This window comes from Mus caroli, chromosome 19, assembly GCF_900094665.2.
Source record: "Mus caroli chromosome 19, CAROLI_EIJ_v1.1, whole genome shotgun sequence".
Taxonomy (NCBI): Eukaryota; Metazoa; Chordata; class Mammalia; order Rodentia; family Muridae; genus Mus; species Mus caroli.
The window spans coordinates 7,093,610-7,113,692 of record NC_034588.1 but is presented as its reverse complement, the minus strand read 5'-3'; the positions used below and the strand labels follow the sequence as shown (position 1 = coordinate 7,113,692).

At 47.5% G+C, this 20,083-nt stretch overlaps 1 protein-coding gene across 2 annotated transcripts in view; it reads left to right on the top strand.

Moving 5' to 3' along the window:
• Incenp (inner centromere protein) overlaps positions 1–19,806 on the top strand; it is a 27,406-nt gene extending 7,600 nt beyond the window's left edge. The window contains exons 5-19 of one of the 2 annotated variants that reach the window (XM_021151608.2): positions 4,489–4,540; positions 5,450–5,507; positions 5,627–5,741; positions 6,728–6,779; positions 7,221–7,335; positions 7,407–7,541; positions 8,012–8,023; positions 13,603–13,712; positions 13,785–13,905; positions 14,253–14,372; positions 15,219–15,436; positions 16,881–16,959; positions 17,132–17,239; positions 17,689–17,839; positions 19,276–19,806. In XM_021151608.2, coding sequence (XP_021007267.1) covers positions 4,489–4,540; positions 5,450–5,507; positions 5,627–5,741; positions 6,728–6,779; positions 7,221–7,335; positions 7,407–7,541; positions 8,012–8,023; positions 13,603–13,712; positions 13,785–13,905; positions 14,253–14,372; positions 15,219–15,436; positions 16,881–16,959; positions 17,132–17,239; positions 17,689–17,839; positions 19,276–19,472 — 1,643 coding nt within the window. In that variant the 3' untranslated portion in view covers positions 19,473–19,806. The remainder of the gene's footprint in view (positions 1–4,488; positions 4,541–5,449; positions 5,508–5,626; positions 5,742–6,727; positions 6,780–7,220; positions 7,336–7,406; positions 7,542–8,011; positions 8,024–13,602; positions 13,713–13,784; positions 13,906–14,252; positions 14,373–15,218; positions 15,437–16,880; positions 16,960–17,131; positions 17,240–17,688; positions 17,840–19,275) is intronic. The other variant, XM_021151610.2, reaches the window with a different exon arrangement.
• Positions 19,807–20,083: the final 277 nt, after the last annotated feature.

Below are 20,083 nucleotides of genomic sequence, written 5' to 3'. Positions count from 1 at the left end.
TCCTCTCCTCTCCTCTCCTCTCTTCTTTTCTTTTCTTTTCTTTTCTTTTCTTGAGATGGGGTTTCTCTGTATAGCCTGGATGTCTTGGAACTCACTCTGTAGACCAGGCTGTATTAAAAATCAGATCCACCTATCTCTGCTTCCTGAGTGCTGGAATTTAAAGGCATGTTTCACCACTGCTTGGGTCAGCATGGTTTTGTAAATAAGCCTAGAATGTTGGTCCCAGTGTCCCTAAGGTCTTTCCCCAGAGTTAGTACATCTGTTGGTCCCTCTTTGCTGTCTTGGAGTGACCGACCTCAACACACTATCCCTGTATTTAACTCCAAGTGGTGAAACTACTGTGGAGATGTGCCATATAGAGCATGCAGGCTGGTTGGTACTCAGTAGCTGCTAGTACTTATGAGCCTCAGAGGCAATCCTGAGAGTTAGGGTTGGCTGCCTGAGGACCCGGGTGCTAGTAAGATTTTTGGAGGATGGCTGTACCCAGCCTACATGGAGAGAATGTATAGCACTAGCAATCCTAACCAAAGGAAAGAATTTCACAAAGACTTGGAGACTCCATTCAGTAAGCGATGGACTGCCTGGAGCTTCTTGCCATTAAAGCAAATGTAGTACAGTAATGGCTGTTGGAAGTTCTTAGGCATCCTGCAAAAGTGAAGAAGGAGACTGCTACATCAGGTTTCTGCAATTTCAGGGTCAGAGGACAGGTTAAGTTTCATAGTAAATAGGAAGTAAATCTACTATCTGGCTCTTGTCAGATTTATAGAAGAAATTGGTCTGTGTATTTTCTCCTCAGGGTTTTTGCCTTTTAACAGAAGAGGAAACTGAGGTAGACAAGCTGTAGAGTCCAGAAGTTTGGATTTGAGTCCACTTGCATTTCATCCAGGAAGGCAGGTGCTGAAGGGCTGGTGAGATGCCCAAGGGCTAGGTTTGTCGGGCACATGAAGACACCATACCTTGGAAGGTTCTCTTTGGCCTAGCTTTGGGCTGTATAGCCTGGAGAGACAGTGTAGGCCTTGTGCAGCACGAGGTCTGGCAAACTGTGCGTTGATTGTCAGGTGGCTGGGATGGGGTGAGTGTCACAGCTCCTTTTGAGATTTTTTTCAGGTCTGAAGTTGGTCCTGGTGAAGTATCCATAGGATTAGGTGAGCCAGGAGCTATGGGAGGGGTAGGAGGAACTGGGGTGAATCTCATAAACGCTTTCATGATTTGGTGTTAGACATCAGACATGTGGTTCTTTTTATTCTTTTTGTTGTTGTGGTTTGGTTGTTTTTTTTTTTTTTTTTTTCATGAAGACATTTTTAAAAAATTTGAAGTCAAAATATAATTACATCATTTTCCCTTTCCCCTTTCTCTCTCTAACCAAATTCTTAAATTCATGGCCTCTTTTTTTTTTTAACTTGTTGCTACACACACATGCATGTATACCCACAGACAAATATATAAATATAGCCTGCTCAGTTTGTATAATGTTGCTCGACTGTACACGACGTAAAAGGGGACCCCTTGTATTGGATAACCAGTTGTGGTAGGGCTCTCTTCCCCTTGGTGGGGGAGAAAGACCATTTTCTCCCAGTCTCAGCATTACTTCGTTGCTGTAGTTCTTTGTTGAGGGTTGTGGTCCAGTGAGCTTTCCTCTTAGATGTTGGCATGCCTTTCTTTTGTCCTCATTCACTTCTTGTTTAGGCAGCCATGCTGTTAAGACTTCATGGTCTCGGTAGCTTCTTTGACATTTCTAGGAGATGTAGTCTCACCTGATAGTTCCTGTTCTCAGGCTCTTTTGACTGTTTTCTCTCCTAGTGTTCCTGAGCCTCAGGGGTAGAAGATGTACTGTAGCTATATCATATATGTATTTGTGTATGTATATGTGTATGTATATGTGTATGTGTATGTATATGTGTATGTGTATATGTAGCTGGGCACCACATGAGATCACTTGTTCTTTGCATTTTGATCTGTTGTGCTTTTCTGTAATGGCTTCCATCTGTTGCAAAGAGAAGTTTCTTTAATGATGTTGAGCTATACTTGTCTATGAGTAAAAGAATAAATATTTAGATTGCAGTTAGGAATTATATTGGTTTGGTAAAGTAGCAGTTGTAGGTTCTCCTCCAAGATCTATGACCTCATCAGCCCTGGGAAGTTGGCTAGGATTCTAGCACCAGGTACCATTTCCCTCTTGTTGAGAGGGCCTTAGGTCCAACTAGAGAGCTGTTGGTTACTTTCAAGATATGGGTGCTCCTGTTATACCTTAGGATTATGGTGCCACAGTGGTCATTGTTATAGTTCATAGATTACACTAATGGGTAGGATTTCTTGGTTACTTACCTCTTGACTACTTACATGGCACTTTCTGGTAATATGAAAGCTAGTTAGTTCTTAGAGAGTAGGCTTTCAGGTCAGATTCAACTTGGATCCTCCAAGACTAGTTTTTTAAGTGCATGTCTTTAGCAGTAGGGACTTAACTTTGAAGCTCGGGGAGACAACCAAGGGCAATAGCAATACGAGTCTTTTGGATAACCTTGGCCAATATTCAAAAGAGGGCTTCTCATGCCCGGGATTGAGTTGTTTTATTAGATGGTTTATGGCTTTTGCAGGGAATCTGGCAGTGCAAGTGGGAAAATTTTATTCAAACTATATATATATGTATGCATTATACATAGATTTATATGTATTACATGTAATTTAGGTAAATACATAGTAATAGGAATCTTTTATGACTTTTTCAGACATCCTTTCTATTGTTTTATCCTCCTTTGTCTATATATATTGATTTCCTTCCTCCTCCTTAAATTTTCCTTTTCTTTTTAAGACAGGGTTTTTTGGTGTAGCCCAGGCTGTCTTGGAACTCAAATTGTAGATGAGGCTGGCCTTGAACTCAGAAATTTGCCTGCCTCTGCCTCCCAAGCGCTGGAATTAAAGGCATGCGCCACCACGCCCGGCAGGGCTTGTTTTCATAACAGCAAACTTGTAGCTTTAAAGCATTGCTTTTTCCCTCCCCAACAGCCTTTGCTGCTGCTGGATACGATTCTGGGTTGGGTGTAAGCAGATCTGTCTAATTCCAAGCCCATCAGTTATCTCCTTGAAATAAGGAAAGATGAAGAGGCAGGGACCAGAATATGTAGTAACTCAGCCCCCAGGTGGGTGACCTTGGGTGCACCTCTTCTCTTAATTTCAGTCTCCTGTCTGAAATGGTAATGACATTGCCTTGATGGTAGTTAAAGAACTCATCTTAGTGCTTGGTTATGATACATGTTCAGTAACTCATTTAGACAAGCTCAGGCTGACCTTGAACTTATGGCAATCCCTCTGTCTCAGCATCCTGAATGCTGGGGTTAAAGGTGGTAATCATTGTGCCTGTAATTAATACTTCCTCAAGGACATTCCTGATTGAAACTGGGCATTGCTTTACTGTGTGTGATAGGATGATAGAGTGTGGTGCAGAATTCTGTTTTTTGGGTTTTTTTTTTTTTTTTGTTTTTTTTTTGGGGGGGGTTTCGAGACAGGGTTTCTCTGTGTAGCTCTGGCTGTCCTGGAACTCACATTTTGTAGACCAGGCTGGCCTCGAACTCAGAAATCCGCCTGCCTCTGCCTCCTGAGTGCTGGGATTAAAGGCGTGCGCCACCACGCCCGGCTGTGGTGCAGAATTCTTGATGGATGTAAGCATGTTTAGCATGCTTTCCTTGTTTTTTTTTTTGTGCTGTTTGGGCTAATGTTAATAAGTAAGAAGAAGTCACTCTTCAGTAGTTCAGATGTGTGGATTGCCCGAAAGGGTCCCAAGTATCTCCAGAGGTTGCATATCCTCCCTTCTTCCTTCCTTCCCTCTGCCCATCCCTCCTCCACCCCCTCTTTTTTCAAGACAGGATTTCTCTGTGTAGCCCAGGCTGTTCTGGAATTCTCTATAGACCAGGCTGGTTTTGAACTCAAGAGAACCTCCTGCTTCCCGAGCGTGGGGATTAAAGACGTGCCCTACCACCTCCTAGTTTCCCTTTGGTTGTTTCATCACATTAAGTCTTTCACATCAGTTCAGTCTCCATCTAGGCTTTAGCATCTTTAACTTGGTTGTTGCACATATCCTTGTTTACTGTGTAAGGTTATTTGATGCTGGAAGGTAAAAAGACCAGACAATGGTTTTGTTGGTTTTCCTTACCATTGAGGCTGCGGCACCTGGCCCGGAGCCCAGTACATAGTAGTAGATGAATGTTTGTTGAGTGAATAGGCTGCTTGTGTTGGGGGCCAGGGAAATGTCAGACATTAGGTATTTGATTCCTAGCCTAGTGAAGAGGTGGAGCTGTGCCTTTTACGCAAGCTACATAAAGCTAATAGCTTTATTGAGGTTGTGAGGATGAATGAGGAAGAGAGCCAGGGCACAGTGAGGTCTGTGTGTCTATGAAAGGAACAGTGATCGTGTTCCTGACACAACTTCCTGCACCTCTGGTCTGGTTCCTGACTGGATTCTGATGGCATCTTTTGTTTTTGTTTGTCCTTCAGGTCACAGTTACCTGGAGAGACTCCTGAATGTCGAAGTGCCTCAGAATGTTGGGTAAGTTCCATGCTAGTGCTTTTACAGGGGTGTTCAGGGCACATTGCAGGACCCATCTCTCCATGGCACTGCTGACAGCCATGCTCCCTTAGCTTGGTCCCCATGTAACATGGTAGCAAGCAACATGACTGTCAAGTCCCCAGGCAACATTTCATCAGTATCACTTGTCAGCCTGAGTGTGTGAACTTCACGCTTGTAAAGAATGTAGAACAACCATTTAAAATGAGGTGTTGTAGAGTGGTAGTCTGGGGCTCAGCTGCTTTCTGTTTCCAGATTAGCCCTAGCATTGCTTGGGCCTAGGGCACTGACTTCTTAGAGGTCATGCTGTGCTATCACGAGCTAGTCCTTCTTTACTTTGACGCAGAGGTTTAGTGCTTGGGATGAGGAAATGGGGCTGGCTGGCCCCTGGGTGAGTAGTGAGCAAGCATCAAAAGAGATGAGACTTTGCTGGGCCCTAAAGACTGGGACAGAGTTGGATAAAATATTTGTCTCCTCTGTATCACTGGAGCAATGCCTAAAAGTTATTCAGCTTACTGCAAAAAATGGTTTGTCATAGCTCACAATTGTAGAGCTAAGCCACCTATGACCTGTTGGTTCTGCTGCTTTGGGGAACAGTACATCATGACTATGGGAGTTTGGTCCACAAAGCTGTTCATCTCATGGCTGGGACTTGAAAGGAGAAAGAAAGGAAAGGACTGTGCCCATTATTGCCTTCATGGGCACACTCCAAATAAGCATGTGACCTCTAATAAGAAAGTCACATAATGTTCTACTCAGGAAGCCACTGGTGTTAGCTGCTGTCTTCTGATCCAGCCTAGGCTGTTGGTTTGTCATCCAGTTCTGGCCGCCTAATATCGGAGGAAACTTAGACTTAAAAGAGTTCTCACAGTGCCCCTGCTTTGCTTTCAGCCTGGAGCAGGAGCCTGTTGAGGTGGCCGAACCTGAGGAGGCAGAAGAGGAGCAAGAGGTAAGGTCACAGGCCAGAGATGGGTAGGACCTGAGCCCTCCAGGTCTGAAGCTCTGTGCCACGCCATCCTGAGCCTCAGGATCTATGTGGGCTTCTTCAAGTCTTGGTTCTTCCTGTAGGTCTCCAAGAACAGTGGGTGTCCCTCCAAACCCCGCAGTGCCACCAAGATTGCGATTAGTACGCCCACCTCGAAGCCTGCGGCTGCTGGCCAGACAACGACTGTTGAAGAGCAAGGTGAGCTCCTTGGTCCTGTGTCTTGGGATATGGCACTTCATTTTCTGATAACCTGATAGGCCAAAGATAAACCTGAAGAGTCCGTGATCTTGGCTGGAGGTTACTGCTGAGTGTCACATGAGTAAGTCTAGCTGGCTAGATTAGGAAACAAGGAAGGACCCAAAGGAAGTAACGGTGTGAGAGTGTCATGTGAAGGTCTTAAAGCCCACTCCAAAGGATTCATGAAGAACTACAGGCTGAGGTCTGAGTGTCAACCTGGCCTCTTTCGCTTTGCTTGTTTCTGACTTCTCTAGTTCAAAAAGGGCAGGGTTCCTGTGGGTTTTGGGAGTTGGTCAGGAGCCCTTGCCTGGCTTCCCAGGCTACTAGTAGGCTCTTGGAGTTTGGCTCATGTCTCTCTCTGGAGGGTAATTTCCATGGTGTGAAGAAATGGCACTGTAAGGTTTCGAGCAAAGCATCCCCTTTATGAAGGGGTCAGGGATAGTTGTGCCAGCTTGAAAGCTTCCAGGACTGTTGCAAAGACTCTTGGAGTAAAGGGTGCTTCCTCTTGGTGTGAAATAAAATGTACTGTGCCCTGTGTGATGACCCCATGAAAAGAACCTTCATCTTCTGTCATGTGGTACAAATTGAAGGCCAGGAGAGGTGACTTTAATTATAGTAGAGTTGGCAGCTTGTCCTGTAAGGTTTTTGCACATAGTTTTCTGTGGTAGTGGAGTGGCATATAGATTAAGGCTTCAGTGATACTGTCATGCCATTTGTGTCACATTTGCCAAGGATTAGGGTTGGAGGATCTGATTTGGGGGCCAGTATCCTGGGCTCAAGGCCAGTTACTGCTAAGTTTGGTGTTTTTGCCATTGACCACCCTGAGGTTGTCAGGAGTGGGGATTGCTCTTGCTGTAGCTATTGCTGCTGGACCCCTTCCCTAAAACCAGCATGTATACCCCACTGCCATCACTCAAACAACTTCACTGAAATTTCTGTCTTCACAGAAGCTGAGCTTGACCAAACAGATGGACACAGAGAACCACCCCAGAGTGTCAGGTTTGCATCTGGAAAAAGGATGTGTAGGCAGCTGTGGTCTGAGAATCCGAGTGGGGGCTTGAATCAAGCTGGGGCTCTTGCATAGAGAGGCTATGTCTGGGTGTGGCCAGGCATTCTGCTTCTTGACTGGTGTCACTGTTTGATTTTTTGACTTAACAGAAGAAGCACCTTGATGCTGTAGATGCTGTCTTGGGAATGATCATGTCCCTCTGCAGCCTTGGCTCTGTGACCTTTCATTGGCCACCTACCTTTTTCTGAGTGGGCAGTAAAGGGCTGGTCTGCAGTCTCTTCAAGTCTAGAGTTCTGAGGCTTAAGCCCAGACGTGTTTGCAAGGGTGATTTTTTTTTTTTTTTTTTTTTTTTTTTTTTAATGGGATGTAGTGGGGCTATGAGGTGGATTCTTGACACCGCTTTATGACCTGTGGCCACCTGTCCTGGGTAGGAGGAAACGCAGTTACAAGCAGGCAATAAGTGAACCAGATGAGGAGCAACTGGAAGATGAAGAACTGCAGCCCTGCCAGAATAAGACCCCGTCCCCACCCTGTCCAGCCAACAAGGTGAGCAGGTTCCTGCCCTTGCTTGGTGTCTGCCCTGCCTGTTCCATCCTGACCCCGGCCCTGGTCTGCAGGTGGTACGGCCCCTCCGGACTTTCCTGCACACAGTGCAGAAGAACCAGATGCTCATGACTCCCACACTGGCCTCCCGCAGCAGTGTCATGAAGTCCTTTATTAAACGCAACACTCCGCTTCGTGTGGACCCTAAGGTAAGGGAGCCTGTCCCCTGGCTGTGCTTTGCTGGAACTAGGGCACTGTGGTTGAAAGCTCTCTTTAAGTTACTGAAAGTAGTGTGGGCTTGGGCATATGGAGGTCAGACACTGATGATGGGTGAGTTCAAGCCTCTGGCAAGGGTTGCCTCAATTCTGTGGTACTGCTCTGACTTTATGGATCCTGGACTATGACTGAGAAGCTCAGCTGCTTGGTGTGAGCCCTAGGCTTAGCAGACCTAACACTGGCTACTGTGTCCACAGACCAGTGGTAGGTGTGACTTGAGAAGAACAGGTGAAGACACCTTTACTGTTGGGAGGGAGGATGGGTGAGATGAAGTAACAGTGTGTTGTTGGTTAAAAAAAAAAAAAGGCCCTGAGTAGACCCACTACCGTAGATAGGTGCATAGCCTGCCCTGTAGGACATCACTTGCATTAACTCTTGGTGTTCTTCTGTTTCCTCTCCACAGTGCAGCTTTGTTGTAAGTAAAGCCTTTCCCTGTCCCTTAACAGAGCTGTGCCTAGTTCTTAACCATGTCTATGTTAGGTGTAGCTGACAGCCCCTATGAAAGCACTAACATTGCAAGTGGGAGTGTTAGGAAGACAGATGTGCACGTGGGAGTCACTGGAGTCACCAGGGTAACTGGTGGGACTCAATAGTTTTGGGGCTTTGCAACCTCCCACTGTAGAGATTGCCCTCTGCCCATCCCCTGCTATTGGGAGGACACAGGCAGGTGTGACCTGCAGTGTTTTTCTGGCCTACAGCTAGAAGTGCTTCCCACGGCCATCTACTTCCTCATTCCCAGCACTGGGGCTTGAGGGTCTGTGAAAAGAACAGACATGTCTCTGGTCCACAGAGCCACTGAGAGTTATTGGGTCATGGACCTAAGCAGTAGCCCTGATATGATGTTTGATGGGGTAGGGCTGGTAACTGTAAACTGCGGCTGGGTTCAGTTGTGCAAGTTTCAATGTAGCTGTTGGCAAGTGGCATCTGGAAACAAGACCAAAGAAGCTGTTCTCTTCCCAGGCACCTCCGAGCTGAGCTGGGCTGGGTCACTTGCTGTGAGCAAGAGCTTTGGAGAACTGGGACCTGAGTGCAGCCCACAGTCCTGTTTCCTGAAGAAGCTGTTCTCTTCCCAGGCACCTCCGAGCTGAGCTGGGCTGGGTCACTTGCTGTGAGCAAGAGCTCTGGAGAACTGGGACCTGAGTGTAGCCCACAGTCCTGTCTCCTGCTCTCCTAGTTGGTTGCTGTCTTTACCAGCTATGGCTCAACTTCTTGTTATCTGTTTAATGATTTGAAAATGCACACACATACAAATAATGTGGGATTTTTCTTTAAAGTTGTTTTATGTGTGTGTGTGTGTGTGTGTGTGTGTGTGTGTGTGAAGCACATGCTCTAGGGTATATTTGGAAGAAAGTTAAAGGACAATTTTTGGAGTCTATTCTTCTTCCATCATATGGATTCTGGGGTTCAAACTAAGGTTATCAGTGTTGGTGGTAGGCGCTTATGCCTGCTGAGGCATAAGGTCCAGGATTTTATTTGAAAGTGAAAGTCAAGGGTAGATGCTCTGCAAGGAAGGAGCAGTGGGTCAAGGAGAAAGTGGAATTGGCTTCTAGGAACAGGGTACAGATGGTTTTCTGCTCTGGTCAACTTTTGATTGACAGTTGGAAACTTCAACCTGTGTAGGTGTGGATTATACATCCCATAAAGGCATGAGATAATAAATAAGGTCTCCTCCTCCCCACCCCAACTCCCCCCAAAAAAGTTGATACTGAGAACATAGGTTATTGTTCATTTGACCACAGACTCTAAACAGGGAATTGCTAGGGAGGAGAAGGACACTGCTTTCTTGGGAAAGAGTTGTGTGTAGCTCCAGCCAGAACAGCTGGTCAATACTTTGTTGGGAAGGGGTGTTGTATAGCTCAGGTCATGTAGGATACCCTGAATACACCTGCCTGCTTCATACCTTGATGCAGCCCCTTGTTATAGTTCTGAGAAGAGTTACGAAGGCATCTGAAAGGCTTTTGCTTTCAGCTGATGGCCATGGCAGGTGGAAAGGTCTCAGCAGCTGGCCAGATAGGTCCTTAACTTGTTTGTCCTCTTTGATTGGTCAGGGTGACAGCATGTCTCCCTTACTTGCCTGTGAAGAAGGCTGAACTTGTTCCTTCTTCAATTGGCCATTCACTTCCTCTCCTTTATATTGCCCCAGGGCCTTGCAGGTATGGACATGGCTGATAGGCACTGCAGGTTGTCCTGCCTGCTTTAGGGAACCCAAGTCCCTGCACAGTGCTTATAGCTGGGATACCAGAGCCTAACAAGGTTAAAAGGTTTTGGGCCTAGCAAATGTTTCTTTTTATACCCGGGTTTTCTCAGCTACAAAATGAAGAAAGAGCAGCCTCAGGAGATCTGGTGACTTGGAGAGTGAGTGTACACACATTGAATGCAGGACTTCAGATAAAGTAGGTTTTGGAGACAAGGCATGGAGAGTGTGCAGGTTAGGCCTCCAGGCTACAGAGGCTACTCCAGCTTGTAGTTTTCTTCTATTTTGCATGGGCCTTGATTGTGGCTCGGGGGACACCAAAGCCCATTTGAAGTCTGGGCCAGAGGAGAAATGGATTCTGTAGCATGAAAGCCTCTTAAAGCACCAAGTTACAAATAGTGCAGTACAGTCGATGCTATCTATGGCTGGTGTGGGAAAGCTTAATATTCAAGCTTAAGGAGGAAAGGCTGATCTGTGCCTTGTTGAAAGCTAGAGTTTGACTGTCTGTAGGAAGAAGAGATGGTGACCGCTGAGTACCATCCAGCCTTTGCTTTTGAAGTACTCTTCCCAGGGAGAGCACCTGCATGCTGTAGTGTTGGGGAGAAAGCTGGGGTGTGATCCTCCCTACTGTGTCTGTGTTTGTGTAAGATGTGCTCTCAAGTAGCCCAGGCCTTCACCTCCTTACCCTCTTGCCTCTACTTCCCAAATCCTGGGATTATAGGCGTGTGCCTATATGTCTGGTTCCCATCTTTTCTTCCTGAGTCTGGGTGGTTGGAGAGCCTACTGAAGGTCACCCATTCCTTCCAAAAGGATTTCTCAAAGACCAGTGCTTTTTTAGGCTCTTCTGTACCCAACTTGGTTTTAATAGCTCCTGATGTCCCTCTTTCTTTCCATTTCTCTCTTAAATGGTTTTTGTTTACATAGAAAAAGTTACACGGTATGGTGAATTTGCAGGGGAGTGCGTGTTTCTATGAATCTTAACATGATTTATGTAGCCATTGCCACATTGGGATACAGACCCTGTTCACATCCTTCACTCACAGAAAGCTCTTAGCTATCCCTTCACATCCACACCGTCCTCATCCACTCATCTCAGCAGCCATAGACCATTCGTCAGTAGGAATATCTTTGGAGGACGTCTTGGGAATTGTGTTGAGTTGTACGCTATCTTTGTTTAGCTACTGTGCTTCTAGCTAAGGTCTTTGAACCTATCTAAATTATTACTTGTAAATAGCACATAATTGACTTTTTAAATTTCTGGCAGTCTTTTATTTTACACACACACACACATTTTATGTACATATATATGTATATATATGCATGTATGTATATATATATATATATAATTTAAATGTTTTTAAAAAATTTATTGCCGGGCGTGGTGGCACACACCTTTAATCCCAGCACTTGGGAGGCAGAGGCAGGTGGACTTCTGAATTCGAGGCCAGCCTGGTCTACAGAGTGAGTTCCAGGATAGCCAGGGCTACACAGAGAAACCCTGTCTTGAAAAACATAAAAAACAAAAAAACAAAAAAAATTTATTTAAAAATATTTTTAAAATATTAATAATTAATAACAAATAATTTATTATTTTTTTATGTATATGGGTATTTGATCTGCATTTATGTCTGTATACCATGTAGCATTTGCATACTTGGTACCCAGGGAGGTCAGAGAGGGCATCAGATAGATCTCCTGGAATTGGAATTATGGATGGTTGTGAGCCACGGTGTGGGTGTTGGAAAGCATTAGTCTAACCGTTGGCCAGGCACAGTTTGGAGTGTCACCCCATCCCTGCTGTTGCACTGTAGCTATAACCATGTCCCTATGGGGCTTTCTGGGTTTGCATGGGAAGTGATGCCAGTACTGATCTGCTGTACAACCAGCTGTCTTTTAATGGTGTTTTAGAAATTAACACAAGTATTGAAAGACTCTGAGAGGAGCCCCTCGCTCAGGCCTCAGGACAATAGCGGATCCCCAAGAACTCACGAGAGACCAAGCTTGATGCAAACCACATGAGGCTTTATTCGGGGAAAGCGAGAGCTCTGGGGACGACTCATATCCCACGCAGGGGTAGAGGAGACGACCTCGAGGGGAAAGAGGTCCCAGTTTTTACAGGCCCTCAGGGGAGAAAGGAGAAGGGAGGAATAGGGAATTTCCAGATCTAAACAATGTCTATTCTCAAGAAATGGATATGGGAGGAGTACAAGGAAAGAGTCTGGTGCAGGTGTAGCAACTCCGGATTGGCCGGGCTGTGGTTGCTGGGGAGATTTTCTGACACAAACACCTGGCAGTGAGGTGCAGCAGTGGGCACACACCTGGGTTCAAGGAACGGTCAGAACATTGGCAGACACACGGGTTCAAGGAGCGGCCAAGAGCATTGTGCACCTCTATTTTTCTAAATCAGTGAAGCTAGTTCTGCTAACAATGAAATCTATCTTGCCAATTTCAGGGCTTCTGTGACCTTTTATATTTTGTCAGGATCTTTCAGTATATCACAAGATATTTGGAAACTAAAGGACAAGACATACCATCCCTGATCTAGCTCACTAGCCTGTGTTAACATTTGATGGTACCTTTTTTTCGACTGTTGATGTGCATAAAAGAGTGGTGCATATTCACACTCCTAGCATGTGTCGAAAGTGATAAATGGCTGCTCCTTTATCTTGTTCTTCCAAATAGAACATTAGCTGACACTTTGAGCTGCCTGCTATTTTCTTTGCTGTCTTGGTCTTTAGTTGTGGGACAGTTGACTTACCAGGAACCTGGTAAGGTAGAGTGGGTCAGAGTCCCTGGAAACTCAGGTACACATCTGAGATGGTAGGGGCTCCCTGCTCCGTGCTTCCTGCCAGATTCCTGGCCTGGAATATGTGCCACACTTCCCACATTATAAGAGTTCTCCGCGCTAATGAGGTACCTAGAGACCCCGAGGGTCTAGCCAATAAGCTCCCCTTCCCAGACATTCCTCTCTGCAAAAGGTATTTAATCTCTGGACCACTGTGAGAAGTTGGTATGCATCCGTTTTTCAAGATGAACAACCAATGAGCAGTTTGAAACCAAGGACTGTCTCTTTCATCTACCACTGCTATGGGGAGCATGGAGGAGGCCTTCGCCCATAGAGCCTCTGCCTAAGTTTCCCATAGAGAGCCTGTCTATAATTCTAGACAACCACTGCTACTTTTACTGATTGAGCTAAGCTGGAGCTCCCAGCCCAAGCCCCGGGCTAGATGCTGTCCTTAGCCCGAGGATTCCAATGGCCCTGGCCTTGCCTCCTTGAGGGCCTGTGGACCCCAACACTTCATTTTTGACTTCTCTGTGTGGTTTTCTAGTGATGACTAGATGCCCAGGAGTCCACATGTCAGACTGCTTTTTCCCATCCTTAGAGCAGTGTCTTGGTGCTTCCCTAAAGCCCAGCACCCTATGGGTGGGCGGCAGCGTGTTGGGATAAGTGCAGTCAAGCTCCAGTGTTTCCCGTCTCCAGCAGCTGTGCCCAGCAGCAGAGTGGGGCTGAACACGGTCCCACATTTAGTCAATTTTCAAGTTGTTTATATAACTATAATCAGCATACATCTAATTTGAGGCTGTTTTTTGTGTTGTCTACAAGTCAGGTTCGTGGGATGTACTCTGTCCGCCTGAAGGAGAAACAGTATGCTTATTCTTGCCTAGGGTGGTCCCAGGGTATGCTTGGATGTCTGCCTGTGAGGCATCTTCTTCTCTGTCTGGTTGAGAATGGTGCAGGCAGCCTTTGGGGTTGGTGGGTGTCCTTATTTACATCCCAGTGGCCATCCTGCTCTCTTCAGGAGAAGGAGCGCCAGCGCCTAGAGAGCCTGCGACGGAAGGAGGAGGCCGAGGAGCGGCGCAGACAGAAGGTAGAGGAAGACAAGCGGCGGCGACTGGAGGAGGTGAAGCTGTAAGTGTCTCAGCTCCCAGTCTGGCTTGCCCCAGCTTGGGTAGGCTCTCCTTGACTGTGCTGTGCCCACAGGAAGCGTGAAGAGCGCCTCCGCAAGGTGTTGCAGGCCCGTGAGAGGGTAGAACAGATGAAGGAGGAAAAGAAGAAGCAGATTGAGCAGAAGTTTGCTCAGATTGATGAGAAGACAGAAAAGGTGAGTCTGGGCTAATGGTCCCAGTGGGCGGGGCCTTAGTGGAGCCCTCGCACTTTAGGCTTAGCAGCCTCAAAGGGGAAACTGGACTCTTGTATTAGTCATTGGCTGGATGGCCTGTGTACCCCTGCTTTCTGTCATATGGGCTTTGATCTTTTCTGAGGCAAGTTGAATGCTGGAAGTCTAGCTTTAAGCCTTTTTCCCCCCCAGCAACCCTTTTCATGTGAGCAGTCCTGAGGTGGTATGGCTTATTGTGCCTTTTCCCTGAGTTCTGGGCAGGGTTTGTAGGCTCCATGCTGCATGCTAAGGGAGAGGTTGCTTCAGAGGACACATGTAAGTGGATTCTGCAGGCTAAGGAGGAGCGTCTGGCAGAGAAGGCAAAGAAGAAGGCAACTGCCAAGAAGATGGAAGAGGTAGAGGCACGAAGGAAGCAGGAGGAGGAGGCACGCAGGCTCAGGTGGCTCCAACAGGTGCGGCTAGGTGGGGACAGGGAAGCAGTAGGGTGGGACAGGCACTGCCTCCATGCCCTGAGGACTGGCTGGGCATGCCCATTCTGTATCTTGTTGCTGACTTGAGGGTTGTGTCATGGGGACTTTTCTAGAAGCCAAAGTTTGGAGATTGAAAGTGCTATTGGAGTCAGGCTTCACCTCACATCTGCTATTTCTTAGCTGTGTGACCGTGATCAGGTTACTCAAATGGCAGAGTGATCTTGCTTTTGAAAGGGTTCTAGTTGAGAGCAAGATTCACTAATGCACGAGAGGCATGTCATGCCTGGTATGTGCTGAATGCCCAGTGGGTGATTGTACTTACACTCCACCCTTGAGCCTTATGCTTGCAAGAGTAGGACCTCATCTCTCGCTCTGGAACTGCAGTCTTACCACTGGCAGGAACAATGTCTGTCATTGGGGTGCTCTAGAATTAATCAGTATGGTGTACTTATGCTCTGACAGACACTTAAGTTTAATGTGTGTTAACTCAGCAGCTCCTCCAGGTGCCCGTGCTGCTGTCTCCTGCTTTTCAGATGAGAAACTGACCATCGGGTTAGATGGCTTGCCTATTGCACATAGCTAGCTCTCCAAGGTCCCCTCTTGCTTGTCAGTTCTGCTGCAGCTGTTGCCAGATTCCTTTTCTGTCTGCCCATGACTTTCAAAACCTATTGTCAAGGAGTCTGGCGGCTCAGTCCTACCTGATGTCATGGTGGTAGTCAGTGCCTTAGGAGCTAGGGCTGTGGGCAGGAGCAGCTCCTTGGCTTGCTTTCTCTCTGTGGGCCCAAACCTGGCTTGAGTGTCCCACACTTCCTTGCATTGCCAACTCAGGAGGAAGAGGAGCGGCGGCATCAAGAAATGCTACAACGGAAGAAGGAGGAAGAACAGGAGCGCCGCAAAGCAGCTGAGGCCAGGCGCCTGGCAGAACAGCGGGAGCAAGAGCGGCGAAGGGAGCAGGAGCGGAGGGAGCAGGAGCGGAGGGAGCAGGAACGGAGGGAGCAGGAACGGAGGGAGCAGGAGCGGGAGCAGGAGCGTCTTCGGGCCAAGAGGTGAGGCCACCCACTGACCATTTACTACTGTCCTGTGTGGGGAGTGACAGGCAGCATGGCCACTGCTTCTTTTTTTTTGGCTTCTATTCACTTGAAGGTTGTCAGGCTTTCCCTTGGCCTGATGCCTACAGCTAGTGGACCACCAAATAGGATATATGTTAGCTGTGGGAGATTCAGGGGTTCCAGCTCAGGGTCACTGCACGTTTTCTTCTGCTTCAGCAGAATGTGCTGACTCCTTTGGTGCCTTTGTCTCCGTGGATACAGTAAGGTGAGGGGTCTTAGACACATAGTACTCCTCCATGGGCCTGCCCCAGGCATCCTGGGCATGAGGGACATTTATATTGCAGTATAGGACATTGAGCACCGTTAGCCCTGGCCCCTATGCTTCCCTTGGTGGTGATGATAACCCGGTGAGGTTTTCCCTTCACTGACATTTATTAGAACTGTGCCCACTTATGTGTGCAGACCAACAGGCCCAGCAACTATTTCCTCTTCCTTCCCAACTCCTGAGTTGGGGACATGTTTGATGGAGAATTGAGGACTTCACATAGAGGGCCTGAATCTCAAGGCAGTATTGGGTGCATATAGATTGACACAAAAGTGCCCCTGGTCTTTCTAGGTAAAGTCAGAGATAAGAGTCGGGGAGGGAATGGGTGGTGGCTGCTATTGTGACTTCAGAGTTGGGTGGTTAGATTTGTATTAGCCCTGAGGAGCGATGGGGTGTTTGGTTGGTAGCTCTGAGGGTTCCTCTGAGCTACCTGCTCTGTAGGTTTTTAAAAAACTTACTCCTTAAAGCTCTTGTGGCATAGACAATGAGCTTTACAAAGGAATCTGGTTTGAGAGTGAGGCTAAATGACTTGTTTAAGGTCAAGCTCCTGACTGTAGAGGCGACCCCTGCTCACTGGGCGGAGCTGAGTGCTCTGTGTTGTCTCTCTCTTTTCTTTTTCTTTTTCTTTTTCTTCTTTTCTTTCGTTTTTTTGTTTTTTTCGAGACAGGGTTTCTCTGTGTAGCCCTGGCTGTCCTGGAACTCACTCTGTAGAGCAGGGTAGCCTCGAACTCAGAAATCCACCTGCCTCTGCCTCCCAAGAGCTGGGACTAAAGGCGTGCGCCGCCACCACCACCCGGCTCTGTGTTGTCTCTCTCATGCAGTGGTCGTAGCAAGGCCGAGGAGAGCTATCACTCTTCTATTGTGAAAAAGAGAAGGGCGGGGCTCGTGGACGTCGCTTGCATGGAAGAGGGGTTGTATGCTAGTTGCAGGTTGTATGCTTCAAAGCAGGCTTTGAAGCTTGCTTTCGGAGAGTCCAGCTGCTGGCTGGACTGGCTGATGTCCAGTTCTTCTTGTCCCATTCCCTAAAGGCATGTCCACCAAGCCTAATTCTCTTTTCGGGGTGGGAAGAGGACTGGGGCCCTACTACTGGCTTGACAGATTCTTGGTGGTTCTCAGGGAGATGCAGGAGAGAGAGAAAGCCCTGCGGCTCCAAAAGGAACGACTTCAAAAGGAACTGGAGGAGAAGAAGAGGAAGGTAGGAGTGTTGGGAAAATGGGCTGCATGTGGGTTCTGTGCTGAGCTGAGAGCTGAGAGCACTGGGAAGCCTGGGCTATACTCTTCAGGCAGCCCTGCCTTGCCACATGGGGTAGCAGTGTGGCAAGAGGAGAGGAAGGACACATCTAATCTTGTTGCTGGCTGGGTCCCAGGAAGAGCAACAGCGCCTGGCTGAGCAGCAACTGCAGGAGGAGCAGGCAAAGAAAGCTAAGGAGGCGGCAGCAGCCAGGAAAGTCCTGAACATGACTGTGGATGTGCAGGTGAGGCCTGTGCCCCTGTTGGGAGGGGCTCTTACACCACCCTTCATTTGCTTACGAGCTCAGGCTGTGTGTTAGAGCCAGAAGAAAGAGAGCAAGTAACTTGTGTTTATTTCTTTTTTCTCTTTTTGGTTACAGGGTCTGGTTGTATAACCTAGGCTAGCCTCAAATTTGTAATCCTTACCACACCTTACCCACAGTTGCAGGGATTAAAGGGCCATCCATAGTAAAAAGCTAGTTGAAGATCATGGTGTGTCTTTGAGGGAGGGAAATGCCAATATGAAAGAAAGTTTACATGATACAAAGTGGTTTATATTCCCTGACTTATTAAAATGAAAAAGTGACCCTAAATGTTTGTTTTCTCCTTAAGAAGTGAAGGGAGATGGCCAGAGTGTCAGTGTCCTCCAGGAAGGCAGGGGAGGGAGTCAATGACCATGCTGATTTTCTTCTAGTCTCCTGTTTGTACCTCATATCAAATGACTCCACAAGGACCCAAATCCATCCCCAAGATCAGCATAGACGATTATGGGATGGACCTAAATAGCGATGACTCCACAGATGATGAGTCCCATCCCCGGAAACCCATCCCTTCCTGGGCCAAAGGTGAGTGGGGCCCAGAGTTTCTGAAGAGGCTTGGGCTGCCTCCTTTCTTCCCTCTGTGGGATGTGGAAGTGGTAGTTTAGCTGCTGCAGGTGTACAGGCTGATGTGCTGACATGCTGGGCCCAGTGACTTAGCATTGACCTGGTGCTTACCTCAGAAGGGTCCTCAGATCCCACAGTGGGTCAGCACTTGACAGAAAGACAACTTTTGTGACAGACCTTGTTTGAACCCCACCATAGCATGCACCTAGAGGTAGGAGGCTTACTGTGGTCTGAAGACGCATCTGAGGATATAGGATGAAGGGTGTTGAGTTCCTTTGCTCTTGTTGAGTGTAGCTGTGTGTGGCTCAAGCAGACGAGCTGCTAAGTATTCTGACATGGACTGGAAAGTCCTCTCCTCAGAGTCTGGCCCAGCAGGGCACAAGAGGCTTAGACCCAAGTAAGCCACCCATGGGTGGGCATAGAACTAAGAGGATAGCAGGGTTTGGTTGGAATGTTAGAGCTAGGAAAGATCACGAGCCCGGGGATTGGTTCTTGAGCAAGATTTGCCTTGAGTCTTGGGGTCTCAGATTTATACAGGGTGTGGATGGTTTGATGCTGTCTCGGGCCTGGGCATGAGGGCCTGCTAGGGTGCTTCTTAGGATTTGCTGAACTAGAGGTTAGCACAAGGTGCTTACCTCAGAAGGGTCCTCAGATCCCACAGTGGGTCAGCACTTGACAGAAAGACAACTTTTGTGACAGACCTTGTTTGAACCCCACCATAGCCAGAATCTTACTTTCCTAAGTCACTGATGACTGACTTACGTCAATCACTTTAGAACAGCAAGCAGGGGCCAGTGTGGCCAGCTAAGTTGCCTGATGGTAACTGACCTTAGATAGATTACTTAGTTTCTGTATCTGTGAAGAGGGAGTCAGTGGTACTAGGACCCAACTGAGATGATTGGAATGAAGGAATTTAAGAAGCAAGCCCTGGATGTGTGTTCGCTCCTGATCCTCTAGGGCCCTCCTCAGCCTGGTTGGTGGGGCTGTGAATCCCACACAGCTCTGTTCCTTTAGCCTGTGTGCTCTTCTGTAGAGTCTTTGAAGTTGGTGGGAGTAGCCAGGCAAGGAGGCTTAAGATCTGGAGACAGGCTTGTCTTCACACTTAGCTCTGCCATTCACCTACCATGTGCCTTGAGACAAGTCTCTTTCTACAAAATAGGGAGAATAAAGTATTGCCTAAGACAACTCCTGGGTGCCTTTGGGCTCAGCTGCTAGAAGATGGAGATAAAAGGATAATTGTTGGGTGGAGGTGAGCAGGAGGTTGCTAGAGGAGCAGATAGGGTAGGAGCAAGGTATGCTGTCGTGGAAAGGATGACTTGGCTCTGTGGGTAGGTGCAGGGGTCAGGGAAGCTCCCAGAGAGCACCAGGCAGTGATCCAGGCCTCTGTTTTTTTTCAGGCACCCAACTCAGCAAGGCCATTGTCCACCAGTACTACCACCCTCCAAACACTCTAGAGCTCTTCAGATCTGTTCTCCCACTGGACTTGGAGGACATCTTTAAGAAGAGGAAGACTCGCTACTACAAGCGCACTAGCTCTGCTGTTTGGAACTCACCACCCCTGAAAGCCACCATGGTCCCCAGCAGTGGGGACTAGACTATATAGCCTGAAGAGTCCATGAGGCAGGCCCTCAATCCTTTTGGAGCACAGGGCCCATGTGTGTCTTTCTGTTTGTTTCTCTGTCTGTTTCAATGTTGGGCTGGTGCCCTTCTGCCTGATATGCCATTGTTCAGGTGGATATCAATGTCCTCTGTTTGTCAGGTATTCCCAGACCTGTTGGGAGGATGGGCTTCATTCCTGGGGAAGACCAGGTTCAGCACTGATCGCTCTGTAGGCAGTACTCTGTAAATAAATAGATTGTTACAGTTCAGTTGAATGACTTTTAGTTTCTAGTGTTTGTGAGGTAGTTTAATAAAGTGTATAGCCCAAAGTCTGCTGTGGATATTGTGAAGACTAGAGGCTTCAATGGAATATTGGTCTGCAGCAGTATGTCTTGTGCCTTTACCTTCAGTGTGTGCCTAGACCACTTGGTTGGGTCAGATGGGGTCCCACCCAGAGGTTCTAATGCCAGACATGTCAGCATGTCCTGATAGGGCATTTGAACATGCTTCCTGTTGGTAAATGGAGCCTATTCCTTGGGAAAGGCCTGTCCTGTGACTCAGCTCTGCCACATAGTCCTTCAGCCTCATCACTTCTCAAGCTCTGCC